The sequence below is a fragment of the Lampris incognitus genome, chromosome 13, assembly GCF_029633865.1.
Source record: "Lampris incognitus isolate fLamInc1 chromosome 13, fLamInc1.hap2, whole genome shotgun sequence".
NCBI classification, from domain to species: Eukaryota; Metazoa; Chordata; class Actinopteri; order Lampriformes; family Lampridae; genus Lampris; species Lampris incognitus.
The window spans coordinates 7578088-7600530 of NC_079223.1; the positions used below are offsets into that span (position 1 = coordinate 7578088).

Consider the following 22443-nt stretch of genomic DNA (forward strand, 5'->3'; position numbering starts at 1 on the left):
TTTGTGGTTTTGACGGAAACCAAAAGAGCAGGAAAGGAAATAAAAAGTAGACCCTCCCTACATGAACCCGCTTTAAAAAGTAAAGGCTGTAATAAATGTAGACCCTCCCTACATCAACCCGCTTTAAAAAGTAATGGCTGTAATAAATGTAGACCCTCCCTACATGATCCCGCTTTAAAAAGTAAAGGCTGTAATAAATGTAGACCCTCCCTACATGATCCCGCTTTAAAAAGTAAAGGCTGTAATAAATGTAGACCCTCCCTACATGAGCCCGCTTTAAAAAGTAAAAAGTAATGGCTGTAATAAATGTAGACCCTCCCTACATGATCCCGCTTTAAAAAGTAATGGCTGCATAAAAACCTGTCTTATGCACATTCTCTCACCGAACTTCTGATTTGCCTGAACTCGGGCTCTGCAAGTCAGCCGTTATGTGGCTGTAGGGAAAACCCGGTGCGGTTAATAAAGACGGACATTTTTAATCTCAGCGGTGTCTTCGCCGCTGAGATTAAAACAGCTTGAACAGAAACAAGAGAAGCTGATTTGATGCTCGTTACATTTTATATGTGATGGGAGGAACGTGACATTTGCAACTCAAAATAGCTTTCAGGCCACGTAACCATGACAAGGAAAATACATCTCAGGTCATGTAGTGCTTTGTTACAGGTGTGAAGACAACATAACAAAAATATATTACGGAACAAGTCCAAGGTGCACGTCTCTTTAAGCCACCTACACTGATTCTCAAACAGGACAGTGTGGGACCGGTTTTCACCTAAACTACTTATGAGCACCAGTGTTTAATGTAAGTTTCCTGTTTTTACAAGTCCACCAACCTAAATCTGAATTTACTCAAGGGCGCCCCCTCCGCCCACTTGATCCATTTGGGGAACAAAAGTCTTAGCTCATTACCACTCTGCCTCCCCTACAACTTTAGAGAAGACGTAGTCCCGGCCTCCGAAGCACATCACGCCGTCCTTCAGAAGGAACTTCCACCGGTTCTTACTGCGCTGGATCTGGGAAGTGAGAAGTGAAGTTACTAAGCAAAGCGTTGGATTCACGTTAAGGTGGCTCATTAGAAAGGAAGGAGGGCTCCTTACTTTTTCATACTGGCAAACGATCACATTGTCCGTGTCAAACAGACCTGGGATGTCTTGCTCAATCACATCATCTCCTGAATTCAAGGGATCCTAGTGGGGGAAAAGCTGATTTATAGAGCAATGTCTCATGCAAACACAATGCGCTTCACACAACATGGAGATTAATAGAAGAAGCAGACATTTACATGAACAAGATGTTTAAATAAACCTAGAAATCAGTAAAAGGGTGAGGTTTCTAGTCAGACTCGGGGCCACGCGGTTCAGAAAGTATTCATGCCCCAGTGATTATTACCTTGTTCGGCTGTGTTGCGGTCACATTACAATATCTAAACGGGTAAGTCTTCGTAATGTTTAGTATTTAGATGTCTTCGGATTTATATCAGGAACAAAAACCAAACCATTGCTTTCTTGGTTAAGTTCCCCCTTTGTATTAACAAACTGGCCCATGTGTGTTCAATTTTCTTAAAATCACACTAAACACGACATACCTGCGAGGAAAGCCACCCCTCATCATGACGACCAGGTACTCAAGTCTTGATCCAGCTGATGTCCAGAGGACCCCGAGGAGAGTCAAGTCACGGAAAGCTGCAGGTCCTGACTATATACTAGATCGCGTGTACTCAGAGAACGTGCTGACCAACTGGCACATGTCCACCCAAACCGCTTATCCTGCGCAGGGGCGCGGGGATGCTGGAGCCTATCCCAGCAGTCATTGGGTGGCAGGCGGGGAGACACCCTGGACAGGCCACCAGACCATCACAGGGCCCACACACACCCACACACATTCACACCTCGGGACAAGTTAGTACGGCCGAGTCACCTGACTTACATGTCTTTGGACTGTGGGAGGAAACGGGAGCACCCGGAGGAAACCCACGCAGACACGGGGAGAACATGCAAACTCCACACAGAGGACGACCCGGGAAACCCCCAAGGTTGGACTACCCCGGGACTCGAACCCAGGACCTTCTTGCTGGGAGGCGACCGCACTAACCACTGCGCCACCGTGCCGCCATGTCCTCGCAAACATTTTTAACATGTCACTGAGCCAGGCTGTTGCCCCACCACGCTTCAAGACCGCCACCATCATACCAGTGCCAAAGAACTCTACCATTTCATGACTCAATGATTAGCGCCGTGTAGCGCTCACTCCCATCATGATGAAGTGCTTTGAGAGGCTGGTCAAGGACCACATAATATCCACACTCCCTACCCATACTATCCAGACTCTCCCTACACTAGACCCGTTCCAGTTTGCATATCGCCCCAACCGCTCCACTGAAGACGCCATATCCTCTGCACTCCAGCTGAGCCTAGCACATCTGCAGAAAAACAACACCCAGACCACCAGTCCATCACACCGTTTCAGCAGCTCAGATATATTCTGTATTTCAGAATTCAACAGCTCTCCCAGATCTCCCATCTCCTCACTAGATGTGAGGGTTTTGGTTGGTGTTCAGTATTATTTATGTTGGTAGTCAGCCCACAGTAAATATGTTGTGTTACTCTAGAGAGCATCACTCTTCATGATGAGAAACATGTTTGTTTGTTTAGTTTAGGCAGAATGTGTCTGTTATTAACTTGGATGAAGATCTGACCACATTTTATGGGAAGTGCAGAAATCCAGATAATTCCAAACGGTTCATAAAGTTTTTCTTGCAGCCGACTCACCAGGCGTTTTTACAGAGACGCACAATAACGGCATGACGACTCGTCTTTACGTTGGCTTTGTTTTTTTTTCTCCCCAATTGTACCCGGCCAATTACCCCACTCTTCCAAGCCGTCCCGGTCACTGCTCCACCCCCTCTGCCGATCCGGGGAGGGCTGCAGACGACCACGTGCCTCCCCCCATACATGTGGAGTCACCAGCTGCTTCTTTTCACCTGACAGTGAGGAGTTTCACCAGGGGGACGTAGCGCATGGGAGGATCATGTTAGTCCCCCCAGTTCCCCCTCCCCCCCGAACAGGTGCCCTGATCAACCAGAGGAGGCGCTAGTGCAGCGACTGGGACACATACCCACATCCGCCTCCCCACCCGCAGACACGGCCAATTGTGTCTGTAGGGACACCCGAGCAAGCCGGAGGTAACTCGGGGATTCCAACCGGCGATCCCCGTGCTGGTAGGCAATGGAATAGACCGCTATGTCACCCGGACGACCCGGCTTTGTTTTTTTTTTTACACTGAACCAAACAAAGGTTGCATAATTGTGCCCCAGCGTGGGACTTTTACATACTAGCATGCTGGCGTTGTGGAAGCCGAGGCGTCAGGAAGTGTAACAGAATAGCACCGACTGTCCCGTCCTGCCGACTGTCCCTTTACACAGACGTCAATCCAGCTTTGTGACGACTTCCGCTACAGGCTTAACGTCAGAACAACAATGACCAATGACCCCCCCCCCTTCGTCCCCGTACCTTTTACACAGAACAGCGAGGCAACTTAATGGCACAAGGTTCCTGCCTTAAGGCTGTGCAAAAAGCCTATGTAATGTACTGACTCCGACCTTGTTGTACATGTGGAATGATAAGGCTTTCATATTGAAAAAAAAAAAAAAAGCTCTTGGAGATGTTTTCTGCAGAGGGGAGCAATTACTCACTGCATTAAATCCTGAAGTTCAACAGGAACAAAATGTTTAATGTTAAAAGGGGTTGAATACTTTCTGAAAGCACAGAACACATACAATGCAACTACGCACATGTGTAGTGTTGCCGAAGGACAGAGACCAGCGTTAAGGTAAGGGGGAAGTGGTCTGGTTGACCCCAGGTGTCACAGGGAACAGTCAATCTCAAAATGCAAAAGTCACGTTCAAACCACTGAATTTAAAGTCTAACCCCCCCCCCCCCCGAGCCTAACTCCACCCACCGCACAATTTTGAAAAATGCTAAAAAGTAGGCAGGGGGCTGAGAGGGGAGGGGATGTGTGAGGTAGGAGGAGCTGGGGAGATCTGCAGGAAGGGCCCGGCGCTTTGCCAGCTCGCTGCCACACACTGCTGTACCCGGTCCCCTCCACCGGCCCGCCAACACATCCCGACCACTGCGATGCGGATGCGCCGCAGATGGAAGGGGGTCCTGCGAGATGGGCCATGGGTTTCCGGCGGCGGAGAGAGGCGGGTGATGGGGTGATTGCTCCCCCAACCGCGGCACAAGCCCAGCCCACCTGACCCAGTTGTCCGGTGCTGCTTCTACAGCTGTCAAAAGCATAAGTCCGAACCATTGCGCCAAAACTGAAAATAATGAAATAATATAAAAGCGTAGGGTTAGCGAGTAAACGCCTGTGAGTGATGAGTCTGGATCAGCATATATTTGAAAATGAGCACGGTTTCAGACTCACACTAAAGGGCGGGGCTGGGGGAGATGGGTCGCCCCCCTCTGATTAGAGGGCGTTACCTTTATTGGTTTTCTTTTGAATTTTGTAACGTAGGCGAGTCCCAACTGGTCGACTCTACGTCACCATTGGTCTTGCAAGGCTCAGGGCTGATACAAAAGAGTTGATGGCGTGTTGAGCCAGTTTCAACCCATGAAACACTAATTTTTATAAATTTAGTAAGAAATGTCAACATTAACACCAGCATTGATGTGTTTGATGAGGCTATTGAGCATGCATCAAGATGATGATGATACTGAGCATGCATCAAGACACCAGCACTGATGTGTTTCGTCACCATACAGTCATATCCAGTTTACAGCTCAAAGAACATTTGTTTAGTACCTCTATGTATCTACAAGAAAGAAAATTGCCTGCTGACAGAAAAAAGGTGTGTGATAAAAAAAATCATCCGTTTCAACAGCTGATTTTATAAAAAGAAACCATGTATGCAATAGCCCCATCTACTAAAACATATTTATAATCAGGGTACACTGAACCAGGACATTAATTAACATAGTTCTGGGCACTCTTAAGTCTTCTCTACCTCATCCTCTGCACTGGTATGCTCATCCACTCCATCACTATCACTGCTGGAGGAAGTGATGACGCTGTCGCTGCTTCCTTCAACTTCCTGCAGGGCCTCTGCATTGATAATATCCAGAAAATCAACTCTCTCTGCTGGTGGGGCCCCCTCTTCAATATCAGAACTGCCCGGTGGACCATCGAGTTGGACTATGTCCGACAACTCGTTACAGCTGAGGTCCAAATTCACCTTTGCAAAAATCACAAGGGTGAAACATGTATTAGACGCCATGATAATGGCAGAGTCAAAGAAGCCTGGGTAAAAAGTCACTGCTATGGTAGAAAAACTAGGATTTGGACTAAAGCTCAACTGCATCATTTGGAGTTGTCTCAAATGGTTGCACAGTCGTCCATCACACTATCAAAGGCAATGCCCAGAGTTTGACATTGGATAGGGTTTTGACCTCAGCATTAGCCATAGTCTTTGCTTGTATAAAGAGGACATTTTAGGCATATGTAAATTCCTTATATTTACAAGTAAATTCCAAAATTTTTTCAGATAAATTAAAGCTACATATTTTGGTACAAATATGAGAACTGCTTGCAACTCAACACCTGGCCTTTGTCTCCAAGGTAGCAGATCAGGGAGTAATCTTCCAAATTACCTTGACAAAAGCTTCAGGCTGCTTATCAGTCTTCGGAGGGGCCAGACTTCTTGCAGTTACAGCCTCATCCTTCTCCCCCCCAACTACTTTTCTCGGGACATCAGCCATCTCGCGGTCTTGAGACTCTGGCACCGGTGTCAAAGTATTCTGAGCCTCTACATGCAAGTGTGTGGAAGAGGATGAAGCTCTATTCATGTCGATAGGTTCTGGAAAGGCCCTGCTCTTTTCCAGAGTGTCCTCTGGCTGCAAAGAGCAGGACACTTGAGGTTGTGGGCCCGCAGAAAGAGGAACATGGTGCTGCCAGCGAAGACAGTTCTCCTGACTTTCTGGTAAAAGTTCGTTTGGGTCTGCCTGCTGAGGGAATGAAGTAGTTAGAACACAACATGCTTCCATCTCCTGTGAAGGCAGTGTATTACCCACAGGGGGTGCTAGAGCTGAGCAAGGGACACGGGTTTCCCGCCAATTGATTACCTTCTGTGTGGGATTGACTGGGGGTTGATAGTCTGCTGGGGCCCGGGTAACCATCACTGGAACATTGACCTTGTATAGACGACCTTCGCGAGACCAAATCAAATATTGAAATCAGTCTAGATATATATTAAGCCATGCCAAAACATCGGGAAAAAAACATTGGACTGATCATGGGCATGGTAGCCTGCACCTGTAGATGTTTGCAGAGTGACTCCGGCTGGTATTTGCACAGGGTAGGTCAAACCAGCAGGAAGGGTGAAAGTAGCAAGGGACTCAGAGCTTTTCTGCACACATTTCATACAAGGAAAGAAAACGGTTTTCATCTTTTATGACTTGGTGACCCTAGGTAAACCAGTAACCCTAGGTAAAGGAGGGCACCCGCTGGACCATAACCAACCCCAGTGTGAATTTAAAAACTAAGGATTACCAGTTCTAGACAGCTGATCCTAAATCGATATGCTACATAAATATGGCTAAATCCAAGAATTTCCAAAAACAGCATCATGGTTATTTTGTTCATATTCACAATTTGTCCATCCCACATTCCTCATCATGTTAACCCATCATCAAAGAAGGTTGAATCAGTTCATCTGGACACAATATTTATTAACAGATATGTTTCATCACTCAACTAAGAGACTTCTTCAGTCTCAACTGACTGCAGGCATCCTCACCCCTTATAAACATCCATCCATCCATCCATTATCCAAACCGCTTATCCTGCTCTCAGGGTTGCAGGGATGCTGGAGCCTATCCCAGCAGTCATTGGACGGCAGGTGGGGAGACACTCTGGACAGGCCGCCAGACCATCACAGGGCCGACACATTCACACCTAGGGACAATTTAGTACGGCCAATTCACCTGACCTACGTGTCTTTGGACTGCGGGAGGAAACCGGAGCACCCGGATGAAACCCACGCAGACATGGGGAGAACATGCAAACTCCACACAGATGACGACCCGCAACGACCCCCAAGGCTGGACTACCCCGGGGCTCGAACCCAGGATCTTCTTGCTGTGAGGCGACTGTGCCAAGCACTGTACCACCATTAGAGTGGGGTAAATTGGCCAAGAACAACTGGGGGGGAAAAGGGGGGAAAAGCCAAAAGAAAAAAAATTATTCCAGAAATTCCCTAAAAACGATGCCACTAAAAATATATAAAAACAATACAGTTGCATAGCGACCGAAACCAACGACCAGTTTCATATGCAAATATGGATGTGACCATTAACTAGAGTTTCTACGGCCATGTGTACATATTCCCCAATCCTCTGTGAATAGTACACATGGCCTTAGAAACTCGTTAATGGTCACATCCATATTTGCACATGAAACTGGTCGTTGGTTTCGGTCATTATGAAACTGTGCTGTACTGTATTGTTTATAAGGGTGGGGGTACCTGCAGTCAGTTGAGACTGAAGAGGTCATATCGGTTATCGTATCTGTTAATAAACGTTGAGTCCAGCTCAACGGATTCAACCTTCTGTGATTTTCTCACCTGATTACCGAGCATGCATCAAGAACCGACCCGTCATGGCTCCCCATATTAAAGCATGTTAGTGAAAGGTGGCACTAGGACATCAGAAGTGATTTTACATGGTGTTTGTATGGAGATGAAACTTACCTTGTCTGGTAAGCAGTGAGTGTGCTGACTTGAATAGATACCAGCTTTTGTGGGCATGGAAATAGGTTATAAAAAAAAAAGAAGAAGAAAGAAGAAAAACAAAACAGGTAAGCCAATTTTAGGAAGGTGACTTTAACCTTTTTGTATAAGCCCTCTTTTTAACATATAACAAGTTATTTGTAGTGCTAGAGAATGGTTCCTGATCATTCTGGTACAAAAATACACATCTTTTATTTATTTTGTTATTTTTCTCCCCAATTGTATCCGGCGAATTACCCCAATCTTCTGAGCCGTCCCGGTCTCTGCTCCACCCCCTCTGCCAATCCGTGGAGGGCTGCAGACTACCACATGCCTCCTCTGATACATGTGGAGTCACCAGCCGCTTCTTTTCACCTGACAGTGAGGAGTTTCACCAGGGGGACGTAGCGCGTGGGAGGATCACGATATCCCCCCCCCCCCGAACAGGCGCCCTGACTGACCAGAGGAGGCACTAGTGCAGCGACCAGGACACACACCCACATCCGGCTTCCCACCCGCAGACACGGACAATTGTGTCTGTAGGGACGCCCGACCAAGCCAGAGGTAACACGGGGATTCGAACCGGCGATCCCCATGTTAGTAGGCAATGGAATGGACTGCTACGCCACCCGGACGCCCCAAAAATACACATCTTAAAAAGACTAGCATAAAATAGACTACATATTGGCTGTTGTCACGAGGTTTTCAAGACAATAGCTAAGCCATGATTTTCCAAATCATGAACCCTTCTGTAGCTGCTGATAAACGGTTGGTGTTGGGTACGACTTTACCAGGAAAGCTTGGAAGACAAACAAAAGTATTGTGGCTAACAAACCGATATGGTGGATCACCATTACCAGATACAACACCCAGAGCTAGTATTGGGATTTAATGATGTTTCTGTTTGGCGGTGTGGTAGATGCGGATAGAGCAATACTAGCAACTGTTTCATTTGGTCAAACACTTTGGCAACTGGGCGTCCGGGTAGCGTAGCGGTCTATTCCGTTGGCCACCAACACGGGGGTCGCCAGATCGAGTCTCCGTGTTGCCTCTGGCTTGGTCGGGCATCCCTACAGACACAATTGGCCGTGTCTGCGGGTGGGAAGTTGGATGTGGGTATGTGTCCTGGATGCTGCACCAACCCCTCCTCTGGTCGGTTGGGGCGTCTGTTCAGGGGGAACAGCGTGATCCTCCCATGCGCTACGTACCCCTGGTAAAACTCCTCACTGTCAGGTGAAAAGAAGCAGCTGGTGACTCCACATGTATTGGAGGAGGCATGTAGTAGTCTGCAGCCTTCCCCGGATCGGCAGAGGGGGTGGAGCAGCGACCGGGACGACTCGGAAGAGTGGGGTAATTGGCCAAGTACAACTGGGGAGAAAAAAAGGGGGGGGCTTTTGAAACTACCGGCATCATCACAGACGTCAGGACGTTAAATTGAAATTTTGGTTTTCAGGATTTTAACCAACCGTAAAGGGCCGAATAGTCTTGTATGGTTTGAATTAACGCCAAACCTTTGCAAATTAATAAAAAAAAAGAAGCAAGAAAACAAACTCAGCAAAAAAAGAATGCGCCATTGTTTTGAAACCCAAACGAGTTCCCACCAGTGACGTGCGGTGAGGTCAGTGGCTGGGTGGGCAAATTACATCCTTTTGTGCTCTTCAATGTTTGATAACAATCTGATCCTTCTTCATTCTTCCAACTACCACAGAACTCTAGAATATTGTGCCCCCCGGGCTGAACTACACTCCAAATGAAAACCTGAACAAAAATACTGTCCAAGTATATATGAAGTACTTTTTTTTTTTGTTTTATATGGTTTTTGATAGCTGTGAAATCACCAAGTAACACCACTGCTTTTCCTTGGAGCTCCCAAACCATTGTGGATTTCATTGCGGTAACTGCAAACGGCAGTTATGAGTTACTTTTTATAGTATCTCATAACTAGTGGGAAGATGGCGGCGCGAACTTATGTTTGCGGCGGCCTCACCCAGTATCATCCATGCAGTGTCTTTGTCCACGTCTAAGTTTGTTTTGTCTTCGCTTGATGGCTGGAAGATCTGGCGCTGGATCGGCTGGGAGAGCTTGGTCTGCTGCATCCTGTGGGCCCAGGGACCACGGCCCGGACTTGAGCTGAGCCCGACGAGGTAACACCAAGGGCGGTATGACAGGATGCGGAAGCGGGGCAGGCTAAGCTAACCGCTAGCCTATGCAGACTGGCAGTTCCGATAACAGGGCGGTCTGGTGGCGGCCTCGCCTGGCGTTGACTGTGTTTTAGTGTTGTCGTGAGGAGTGTGGGGAGGTGTGTCGAAGGGGCCTGGCTGGGAGGGCTGGTGTTGGATCAGCTGGGGGAGCCTGGTCTGCTGCGTGCGGTGGGGCCAGGTGCCGGAGCTGTGCCCAAGAGGGTCTGACATGACGTGGAAGCGGGGCAGGCTAAGCTAACTGCTAGCCCATGCAGACCAGCAGTTCTGACAGTCATCCTGGTTGGCGTTCCTTCTCTAGACAGAGGAATTTTTGGACTGTGTTGTTAACCGTTTGTGTGTTTTTTTTGCTTTGTTCTCTGTTTTTGTATGTTTTTGGTGGTGTCGTTTTTGGGCAATTTGGGATGTGTTTTTTGCCTTTTGTGTGGCACTGCTGTGGGCTGGGGGAAACCAAATTTAGTTTCTTTTGTGTACACAAGCACAGGAAAGAAATTAAAATTTGTTCCTGATCCTATTTGTAAATACTGTCGAAACGCTACCTGTAAAGAAGAACACAAAAGAAACGACATTTATGGTAAAAATATGTAATTTAACATATCTAAAAATACACAAATACATATTTTTTTATATTATGTACCATTTCATCCAATATCAATTCAAATGTATAGATTTGTAAAATCCATTACTAAACACGTCAGTTCAGCTACACACACAGTTGCATACCATTGTGAATTTTACATTTGCATAGATTTGTAAAAATGAACAATAAATATCAATGCAAACTGTACAGATTTGTAAAAATGAACAATGAAACTTGAATTAAAACATATCTGCAAATAATTGTATAAAGAGTGTTATGTTTAATAACTTGCGGACCGCAACTTCAGTTCGAACACTTCAACCTTATTGTGCCAGCGCGTCACAATTTCAACTGCTCTCTTTACGTCTTCTGCCACAAAAACCCATTTTTGGCAGACTGTCGTAAAACTGCCATGCTTACTGCAGCAACTACAGCCGTGACTGGTGTGGCTCATACACAACACCCCCCCACCCCATAACAAACCACAGAAACAACACAGTTGTGCTTGCACTTGAACTCCAAAACCTAACTAGGTAATCTGGTAGACTGTCAGGTACCAGCATAGCCATGTGGATTATTCTGCCACACGACAGACTATGCTCTAAACCAGTGGTGGCTAACCATGTGCCATGGAGAGCCAGGTGTATGCAGGTTTTCCTGCCAGCCAGACTCCACACTAGGCGATTTCACTGATACATTTTTCCTCTTTGGCTGAAGGGATGCTAATCAGTGAAATCACCTGGTGGAGTCCAGCTGGAATGAAAACCTGCATACACATGGCTCTCCATGGCACATGGTTAGCCACCCCTGCTCTAAACAAGGTGTAGGAAGTCAAAAGTCTGTCACGTGACAGAATAATCTACATGGCTATGCTGGTAACTGGCAGTCTATCAGATTACCTCGTGAGTCTTGATGCATGCTCAATAATCCAGGTAAAGAAATCAAAGAAGGTGGAATCAGTTCATCTGGACACAACGTTTATTGACAGATATATTTCATCACTCAACTAAGTGACCTCTTCAGTCTTGTTGTATCCAGATGAACCAAATCAACCTTCTTTGATTGACTAGTGAGGTTTTGGAGTTCAAGTGCAAGCACAACTGTGCTTCTTTGGTTTCTTATTGGGGGGGGGGGGTGTATGAGCCACACCATTGTGGCTGTAGTTGCCACAGTAAGCACAGCAGTTTTATGACAGCCTGCCAAAAATAGGATTTTGTGGCAAAAGACATAAAGAGAGCGGTTAAAGTTGTATTGCTGGAGCCTCTCCGACCAGCAGTGGATCCTTAATGGTTTGTGCCCCGACCCAGTCATAGCGAGTAGGGCCGTGAGGGCCTGGTGGTCCGTCCACAGTGTAAAGTGCCATTCACACATGTACATGTGCCACCACTCACATACCCAGACATAGGACAGTGCCTCCTGCTCCCCCACTGAGTACTTTTGCTCAACTGAGGTGAGGAACCGAGAGGTGAATGCCACCAGGCGTTCAGTGCCATGCTGGAGTTGAGACAGCACAGCTCCAACCTATGTATTGGAGTCATCATAGGTCAGGATTGTGGGGCTCGCTGGATCACAGTGTGCAAAAACGGGCGGCGAGGTGAGCTGTGCCTTGAGTTGGCAAACAGCAGCAGAGCAGGCAAGTGTCCAGGTTGCGTCCTTTTTCCAGGAGCTCTTGTAGGGAGGCAGTGATTGTGGAGTACTGGGGAAGGACGCACAGGTAGTGGGCTGTCATTCCCAGCAATGATGCCACTTGGGCTGGGCAGAAGAGCTCAGGGAAACGCTGCATGGCCTCCACATTAGAGTGAAGCGGGCTGAGGCCGTTAGTGGTCAGGCGAAACCCCAAGCTTGATGGCGGGCACAACAAAGATGTACTTTAACCCATTTAGTGTGAGGTTGTGGCTGGCAAGGACATCGAGCACCCTAGTCAGGCATACATCGTGGAAGGCCAGTGTTGCACCATGTACTACTATGTCATCCAGGTACAGTGGCTTGCAAAAGTATTCATACCCCTTGAACTTTTCCACATTTTGTCACGTTTCGACCACAAACATAAATATACGTTATTGGAATTTTATGTGAAAGACCAACACAAAGTGGCACACAATTGTGAAGTACAAAGAAAATTATACATGATTTAAAAAAATGTTTACAAATAAAAAACTGAAAAGTGCGGTGTGCAAAAGTATTCAGCCCCCCTGAGTCGATACTTTGTGGAACCGCCTTTTGCTGCAACTACAGCTGCAAGTCTTTTGGGGTATGTCTCTACCAGCTTTGCACACCTAGAGACTGAAATTTTTGCCCATTCTTCTTTGCAAAACAGCTCAAGCTCAGTCAGATTAGTTGGAGAGCGTTTGTGAACGGCAGTTTTCAGATCTTGCCAAAGATTCTCAATTGGATTTAGGTCTGGACTTTGACTGGGCCATTCTAACACATGAATATGTTTTGTTTTAAACCAGTCCATTGTAGCCCTGGCTTTATGTTTAGGGTCGTTGTCCTGCTGGAAGGTGAACCTCCGCCCCAGTCTCAAGTCTTTTGCAGACTCCAACAGGTTTTCTTCCAAGATTGCCCTGTATTTGGCTCCATCCATCTTCCCATCAACTCTGACCATCTTCCCTGCCCCTGCTGAAGAGAAGCACCCTCAGAGCATGATGCTGCCACCACCATGTTGGACAGTGGGGATGATGGTGTGTTCAGAGTGATGTGCAGTGTTAGTTTCCCGCCACACATAGCGTTTTGCATTTAGGCCAAAAAGTTAAATTTTGGTCTCACCTGACCAGAGCACCTTCTTCCACATGTTTGCCGTGTCCCCCACATGGAGTCTGGCAAACTGCAAACGGGACTTCTTATGGTTTTCTTTTAACGATGGCTTTCTTCTTGCCGCTCTTCCATAAAGGCCAGATTTGTGCAGTGCACGACCAATAGTTGTCCTGTGGACAGATTCCCCCACCTGAGCTGTGGATCTCTGCAGTTCGTCCAGAGTCACCACGGGCCTCTTGGCTGCATCTCTGATCAGTGCTCTCCTTGTTCGGCCTGTAAGTTTAGGCGGACGGCCGTGTCTTGGTAGGTTTGCAGTTGTGCCATACTCTTTCCATTTCCGGATGATGGATTGAACAGTGCTCCGTGAGATGTTCAAAGCTTGGGAAATCTTTTTATAGCCTAACCCTGCTTTAAACCTCTCCACAACTTTATCCCTGACCTGTCTGGTGTGTTCCTTGGACTTCATGATGCTGTTTGCTCGCCAATATTCTCTTAACAAACCTCTGAGGCCGTCACAGAACAGCTGTATTTGTACTGAGATTAGATTACACACAGGTTGACTCTATTTAGTCATTAGGTCAACATTCGATCATTCAGCAATCATCAGGCAACTTCTGAAGGCAATTGGTTGCACTCAGAGAAAAGGGGGGCTGAATACTTTCGCACACCGCACTTTTCAGTTTTGTATTTGTAAAAAAAATTTTTAAATCATGTATAATTTTCTTTGTACTTCACAATTGTGTGCCACTTTGTGTTGGTCTTTCACATAAAATTCCAATAAAATATAGTTATGTTTGTGGTCGTAACGTGACAAAATGTGGAAAAGTTCAAGGGGTGTGAATACTTTTGCAAGCCACTGTAAATGACCACTCCTAGAGTGCCAGCAAAGATGGTGGTCATGATTTTCTGGAAGCAGCTGGGGGAGGAGCTGTGGCCAAAAGGCATGCCGGTGTAGTGAAAAACCCCAACATAGGATACAAAAGCTGTAAGTTTGGGACTGATAGGGTGCAGCGGGACATGCAGATAGCCCTAGCGAAAATCGAGTTTGGAGAACACGAAGGAGCCATAGAATTTGGCAGTTAATTCCTCCACTGTGGGGAGTGGATACTTGTCCGGATAACAGCCTTGTTCACTGACCTGAAGTCATCCAAAGGAGTTGAATCAAGTGCAACTGGACTTGGTATATATCCGTGAAGACGTTTCGCCTCTCATCCAAGAGGCTTCCTCAGTTCGTGCCTTTCTGACTAGAACAAGCTAGTCTGACTGGCTGGTGATGAGACTCAGAATTTATCCTCTAGGAGTCGTTGTCAGAGCTATTGATATGCGTGGCTCTTTGTGATCCGATCTTTACCAACGCCCATCGCTAACAGAGCCATAGATATGAGTGGCTCTTTTGTGTACCAATGTTTGGCCGCACCCGTCGTTATCGGAGCTATTGATATGCGTGGCTCTCCTGTGCTCCGATGTCCAGCCGCGCCCGTCGCCATCAGAGCTATTAATTTGCATTTGTTTAGCAGCGACGGTCGTTGGGGGGGTGTTAGTTTCGACTTTGTTAGCGCTCCATTCAGTGGTCATGAGAGTCGTTGGAGCCGTTAGTGACCGACTGTTGTTCTTGGAGGCTAGGCTTCTTGAGTCTCCTGGGTAGAGATGACAGGATGGCATTGTAAGTGGGAGATAGGTGGTGTCGCAGACCTCCTCCTCTGTTGAGGGATGGTTTTTCCAGTTTCGCATAGATGGCTTCCTTCACCCCTCTTTCAAACCATCTATCTTCTCTGTCCAAAATGTGTACGTTGCTGTGCTCCTTCACAGACATGACCTGAAGTCGATGCACGGGTGCAGACCTCCTGACCTTTTCCTTGCCACCACTAAATTCGAAATCCAAGGGGATGCATCCACCCGCTTGATTATGCCTGCCTCCAAGAGCATTTGCAGTTCAGTAGTTACATTGTCATGCAGGCAGTGAGGCAGCCCAAGCCATTCAACAGGAAAAGCCAGTGTTGTCGCCGAGGTGAGCTAAAAGTCAAGGTGGTGGAACCAGAGTTGTCCAGGGCAGAAAAACCCGGTTCACAAAACAAGTCCATGTCCATGAGATTGGTTCCATGGTGGGACACTTGGAAGGTGAACGATGGGAGGGCCTCGGTCCCATAGCACACAGAGAAGGTGATTTTGCCCACCATGCCAATTTTAGAGTGTCCATAGCCATACAGATCCTCAGTGTCAGCAGTGGGTGTCCGCAGTGGAATGAGCCGCCAGAGAGTAGCAACATTTAGGAGTGACCGCGAAGCTCCCGTATCCAGCAGTAGTGGCAGGCACAGCCCATCTAATTCCACTGTGCACCACTTAAACGGCCGGGAGGTGAAGCTCACCGAATGAATGGTCGTTATTGCTGGTGAACCAAGTGAATGTGGCGCTGGACTGGCAGCTGTGGGGGCAGAGGGAAAGATGCTAGCAAAATGGTTCTGTTTGCCACAGCGTTGACACCTCTGCCCCTTGGCAGGGCAGGTCGGGGCTTGGGTGGGGTGTGACAAGGAGACGCAATTACCACAGGTTTGGCGTGCTACTGCACCGTCGCATCCGGCAAAATTCACCTCAGGGCTTTCCACCCAGGGCTTAGAGACCCTGTGGACGGCCGTACTGTCTGCGTCAGTAGCATGGGCTGAGAGAGGGAGGGGCTGGAAGGTGCTAGGCACAACACTAAACCAGCTGCAAATTCAAGCTGGAATGCCATTTCCGCAGCCTTTGTCAGAGTTAAATCACCAGGGGACATTAGAAATTTCTCCCCAAGTTTTGGATTATTAGTGTGTTCAGCTAGCTGGTCCCTTACAGAGGCTGGCCAGGCCCCTCAGGTGGGCTACATAATGGTGGACTGACCCACCCGTCTGTTGCCAGCACTGGCGGAAAAAGATGTCAGAGCATAACGCTCTGTGGGACAGCAAAATGTCTGGACAGCTGTGTGACACATGCAGCATATGTAGAGGCGGGTCTGAGAGTCCGAAAAATCCGCTGTCCCTCACTGCCCAGGTTGTGGATGAGCATGGCTCTCTTCCACTCATCACCAGCATCCATTAATCAGATGGCTGCTATGACTGTTTCATACGATTCATGCCAGCAAGTCCATGGAACTGTTGTCTCACTGGGAAGGGCAAGGAACGGAGAGAGAGGTGGGGACGGAAACACCATCATCGTTGCCAATGTTGTGTTAAATAACTTGCGGACCGCAACTTCAGTTTGAATATTTCAACGTTATTGTGCCAGCACATCAGACCTTCAACCGCTCTCTTTACATCTTTTGCAACAAAACCCTATTTTTGGCAGAGTCGTAAAACTGCCGTGCTTACTGCAGCAACTACAACCACGACTGGTGAAGCTCATACACAACAAAGAACTATTAATCATCTACTACTACTACTTTCGGCTGCTCCCGTTAGGGGTCGCCACAGTGGATCATCCGTTTCCACCTCTTCCTGTCCTCTGCATCTTCCTCTGTCACACCAGCCACCTGCATGTCCTCTCTCACCACATCCATAAAACTCCTCTTTGGCCTTCCTCTTCTCCTCTTCCCTGGCAGCTCCATATTCAGCATCCTTCTCCCAATATACCCAGCCTCTCTTCTCCTCCTCGGATGTCCAAGCCATCTCAATCTTGCCTCTCTTGCTTTGTCTCCAAACCGAACTATTAATAATAAGGATGTGAAATAACGAGTGCTTGCAGCTGATAGGGAAGGCGTTTCAGTGATGGTTGTCTGATGCAGGACAGCGTTCTATAAAAAAAGTCAACATTTAGAGAATAAAATCAAATTAAAAATTTCATGTTAACTTGTCCAACACAGCCACACTACAGGAAAAACACATTTACAGACTACTTTAACACTGCCACAAGCATAACAGCACAAAATCAATGGCTTACCTTCACTTGAAGATGAAGTCCATTTGCCTGTCTTTCTCCATGAATCTCTTCGTGATGTGACCTTGATGGCTCTGATTGACTCACACTCCCACCATAAGCCGCGCCTTTCCTCGTCCATTGATTTCACCTTAAGCTACGCAATACGCATGCGCAAACTCCGAAATTCACAACGTTAAAGACAATCCTGAAAAAAGCAGCGCCTACCCTTCCCATTGAAAAAGTAGGTGAGCTTGTGCGCTACACGGCGTTTTGTTCTTAGAAGTTTAAGGACATAAAAACGTCATCATAAATAACACTACAACACAGCATACTTGTAACTAGAGTGAGATTTTGATATGTTGTTGTGAATTTATTGAACGGTTATGGTTATTTTGATTAAATTATCACGACCACACGTCATTGCTTCCCACACTAGGATATACTTTTTTAAAGGTGTCCTTTTTTTGAGATTGAAAATATTCAGTTTTAATGGCAAAAATATAATCAACTTTTCTAATTAGATCATTAAAAATACAAGAGGATCAGAGCTGTTTGACAGCCTAGCCAGTGTATTATAGTAGGCTGAGCTACACAGAATATTAAGTTACATCTGGGTTCTTGGTCAGTCTTGCAGTAGTTGGCTGGGAGTTGCATCATAAAGTTGGACCAGTAGTCGAAGTCATTTTTCTTGAAGTCTTCCATTGTCTTTGTCTGCATCAGCTTCGACTCCCACAACTGTGAATGAAGATGCATAAAAAAAAAAAATCAACCTACATGGGCTGTGGCAATGACGTGCGGTGAGGTCAGTGGCTGGGTGGGCAGTGGGCAGTCACAAATCCAAATTACACCCTTTTGTGCTCTCTAATGTTTTATGAGAATCTGATCCTTCTTCATTCTTCCAACTGCCACAGAATTCTAGAATATGGTGCCCCCCTGGCTGAACTACACTCCAAATGAAAACCTAAACAAAAATATTGCCAAAGTATATATGAAGTACATTTTTCTTGTTTTATATGGTTTTTGATAGCTGTGAAATGACTAAGTAACACCACTGCCTTTCCTTAGAGCTCCCAAACCAGTCACTACAAACAGCAGTTATGAGGTACCATTTGTAAATATTGTTGAGACCTTACCTGAAAAGAAGAACAGAGATTTTGGCAGACATACTGCAATATAACCATGGCCGGATTAACCCTCCAGGGGACCCCGGGGCATACACGTCCATTCCCCCCCCCCAATCAGACAGGCTACGCAAACAATACTAAACATTGTTAAATGTAAAACTAATGCAAGTACCCAACATGGTAGTCGAATACCCCTAACCTTTTGGGGCCCCTTGTGGTCCGGGGGCACCTGCCCAGCATGCCTAGTCTGTAATCCAGCCTTGAATACAACAGATAGCTGTGCTTTGTTGGTTGTGTCAGTGGTCTCATCAACTTGTACGAACACGAAAGGGGGCTGCATTTACCTCATCTTGAATGTTCTGTTGAAGAGCGTCACTTACTGCCAAGATAAGGTCATTTTCAATACGGATCGATGTTCCGGAAAACACTGCGGAATCTTCAAGATGCGTCACCAACCACTGGTCTTTCTCCGTAATGAGGTTTAAGAGCCTCACCAAGTTTCCCTGCTTTGATGAGCCGGTGCCTTCCTTGTTTCCCCTTAAGGCTAATTCCTGTTTCCCTAAGTATTAAGTAGCACGTATCAAGCCCTTGAGAATCTCACGATTTTCCCTCACCTCGTGTTGTGCACGGAGACTTGCTGTTTGTTAGCCTCGTTTAAAGCCAGGTTGATCGGAGTGCAGTTTCCAAAGGTTGTCAATGCTGTTTGATATTGAATGTGTGAACTGGACCGCTCGTGCACTGCAGGCAGATTGTTCAGGTCACAGTAGCCGGCACCTAGCCACACATTGCCCTGCTCTCTGGAAAACAGCCAACAAGGGCAGCACTACAGCCTGCTGGTGGTAGCATTGGAGCTGCATAGCCACTCTTTCCTTATGTACCACTCCGGCTGGAATGATCGGATGATTTTCTGCCCTTTACGCCGGTGGAGGTCAGGGAGAGCTGATGGAGGCCTGCCTTGCTTGATGACAAGTAATTTTTGCTGGTAATCCAGTTTATTAAGACTCTGAAGATGTACGATGGTCAACATTACTGATTTCGCTCTCAAGTGTAGCTAAGCTGCTCAAAGTCAAATGAGGTAGCTTGCTTTATTGAAAGCACAAATATCTGTGAAACTGTAGTAATTTAGCCTCTCCTCTTAACCTAGCTTCTATTACTCTTTCCCATATCTTCATGCTGTGACTGATCAGCTTTATACCTCTGTAGCTGCTACAGTTCTGCCCATCACCCTTGTTCTTGAAAATTGGTACCAGTATGCTTCTTCTCCACTCCTCAGGCATCTTCTCACTTTCCAAGATTGTGTTAAACAATCTAGTTAAAAAACCCACCTCCATCTCTCCTAAACACCTCCACAGTTATGTACTGACCTGTCTGTGAATGTTCTCATTCATCCAGGTCATGGTTATCCAAAGGAATTGAATCGAGTGCAACTGGACTTGGTATATATCCGTGAAGACGTTTCGCCTCTCATCCGCCTCTTGGATGAGAGGCGAAACGTCTTCATGGATATATACCAAGTCCAGTTGCACTCGATTCAATTCCTTTGGATATGTACTGACCTGAAAACCGTACTTTGCAAAATATGCTGCACGCCGGTCCCCACAACAGACTCAAACACCACTAGCCTCTTTTACCACCTATGCAAGAATCATGTCCGGAGAGAGTCTACAGATGAGAGAGAGTGAGTACGGAGTTCGGAGAGTCTACAGATGAGAGCCGCAAAAGCAGTCGAGGGCTCAAAACAAACCTCAGACTCAGATGTTGCAAGAGGCTTTTGTCCGTGGCACAGCATATATCAAAGAATCATGAAGAGGGAAGGAGATAACGACGGCCGTTGCAACTTACATCTGCAAAGACACGGCCCCAATTTACACGATCGAGAAACGGGGGTTCTGCGAGTTGGTGCGAACACTCGACCCAAGGTACACAATGTCAAGCCGAAAAGTCGAGTTGCCTCGTTTATATCAAGAGTGTCGGGCCAAACTAGAGGAGGAAAACCACGTCAACCTGTAAAACCAACTCCCTGAGATTCGGCAACGCAAGGCAAACGTTCTGAAGCATTGGTGCCAAATATCCATTTTGTTCGCGGCGCTTTGGTTGTTTTCATATAATGCTAGAATTCAAACTTGAAGCAGTGTTTTCTTTACTTGTTTAATTTTATATATTTATATTGTGAGCCTCTGTCCTGTGTGGAGTTTGCATGTTATACATTAATATTTTATATTTTGTTACATGCTTAATTTAACATTTGCGCAAAGGCTCTAAATAAAAGGAATCAAATATACCTTTTATTTGTCAAGTATATAATTCAAAATGTAAGGAAATAGGGCTTTCCATGTGGTCATTTTATATCTATCAATCAATCAAGTTGCACTCTTTGGCTGTATATAAACTATTTATTCATCCATCCATCCATCCATTATCCGAACCGCTTATCCTGTGCTCGCTCGCTCTCTCTCACACACACACACACATCTAGGGACAATTTAGTACGGCTGATTCACCCGACCTACATGTCTTTGGACTGTGGGAGGAAACCCACACAGATACGGGGAGAACATGCAGACTCCAAACAGAGGATGACCCCCAAGGTTGGACTACCCCGGAGCTCGAACCCACAACCTTCTTGCTGTGAGGCGACCACGCGAACCACTGCGCCACCGTTCCACCATTCATAAATTCGATAGACAATGTGCTGTATCGTTATCGTGATATGAACGGCCTATACCGTGACATGAACGGCCTATACCGTGATATGAACGGCCTATATCGTGATATGAATGGCCTATACCGTGCTATGAACGGCCTATACCGTGCTATGAACGGCCTATACCGTGACATGAACGGCCTACACCGTGACATGAACGGCCTATACCGTGATATGAACGGCCTATACCGTGACATGAACGGCCTATACCGTGACATGAACGGCCTATATCGTGATATGAACGGCCTATATCGTGATATGAATGGCGTATATCGTGATATGAATGGCCTATATCGTGATATGAATGGCCTATACAGTGATATGGCCTATACCGTGACATGAATGGCCTATATCGTGATATGAATGGCCTATACCGTGCTATGAATGGCCTATACCGTAATATGAACGGCCTATATCGTGAAATGAATGGCCTATACTGTGCTATGAACGGCCTATACCGTGATATGAACGGCCTATATTGTGCTATGAACGGCCTATACCGTGATATGAACGGGCTATATCGTGCTATGAATGGCCTATACCGTGACATGAACGGCCTATACCGTGATATGAACGGCCTATACCGTGCTTTGAACGGCCTATACCGTGCTATGAACGGCCTATACCGTGATATGAACGGCCTATACCGTGCTATGAACGGCCTATACCCTGATATGAACGGCCTATACCGTGCTATGAACGGTCTATACCGTGCTATGAACGGCCTATACCGTGCTATTAACGGCCTATATTGTGCTATGAACGGCCTATACCGTGATATGAACGGGCTATATCGTGCTATGAATGGCCTATACCGTGACATGAACGGGCTATATCGTGCTATGAATGGCCTATACCGTGATATGAACGGGCTATATCGTGCTATGAATGGCCTATACCGTGACATGAACGGCCTATACCGTGATATGAACGGCCTATACCGTGCTATGAACGGCCTATACCGTGATATGAACGGGCTATATCGTGCTATGAATGGCCTATACCGTGACATGAACGGCCTATACCGTGATATGAACGGGCTATATCGTGCTATGAATGGCCTATACCGTGATATGAACGGGCTATATCGTGCTATGAATGGCCTATACCGTGACATGAACGGCCTATACCGTGATATGAACGGCCTATACCGTGCTATGAACGGCCTATACCGTGCTATGAACGGCCTATATCGTGATATGAACGGCCTATACCGTGATATGAACGGCCTATATTGTGCTATTAACGGCCTATACCGTGATATGAACGGCCTATACCGTGACATGAACGGCCTATACCGTGCTATGAACGGCCTATACCGTGACATGAACGACATAGGCCACACGAGACTCACTTTCTTCAGGTCGTCGAGGAAGGCCTCCTCAAGTCCTTCGTCCGCTATGAGGTCCCGCATGCTGTCGATCACATCTTCGATG

General features: G+C 46.7%; 1 protein-coding gene across 1 annotated transcript; it reads right to left on the reverse strand.

Moving 5' to 3' along the window:
• Positions 1-551: 551 nt before the first annotated feature.
• gtf2a1l (general transcription factor IIA, 1-like) lies at positions 552-18392 on the reverse strand. The gene is made up of 9 exons (XM_056292256.1): positions 18313-18392; positions 17788-17914; positions 7745-7788; positions 6310-6403; positions 6120-6202; positions 5649-5999; positions 5006-5233; positions 1098-1187; positions 552-1013 (listed from the first exon to the last, which is right to left on the reverse strand). The coding sequence occupies exons 1-9, from the start codon at positions 18358-18360 to the stop codon at positions 906-908; spliced, it is 1173 nt and encodes a 390-aa protein (XP_056148231.1). The 5' UTR covers positions 18361-18392; the 3' UTR covers positions 552-905.
• Between the last annotated feature and the right edge of the window lie 4051 nt (positions 18393-22443).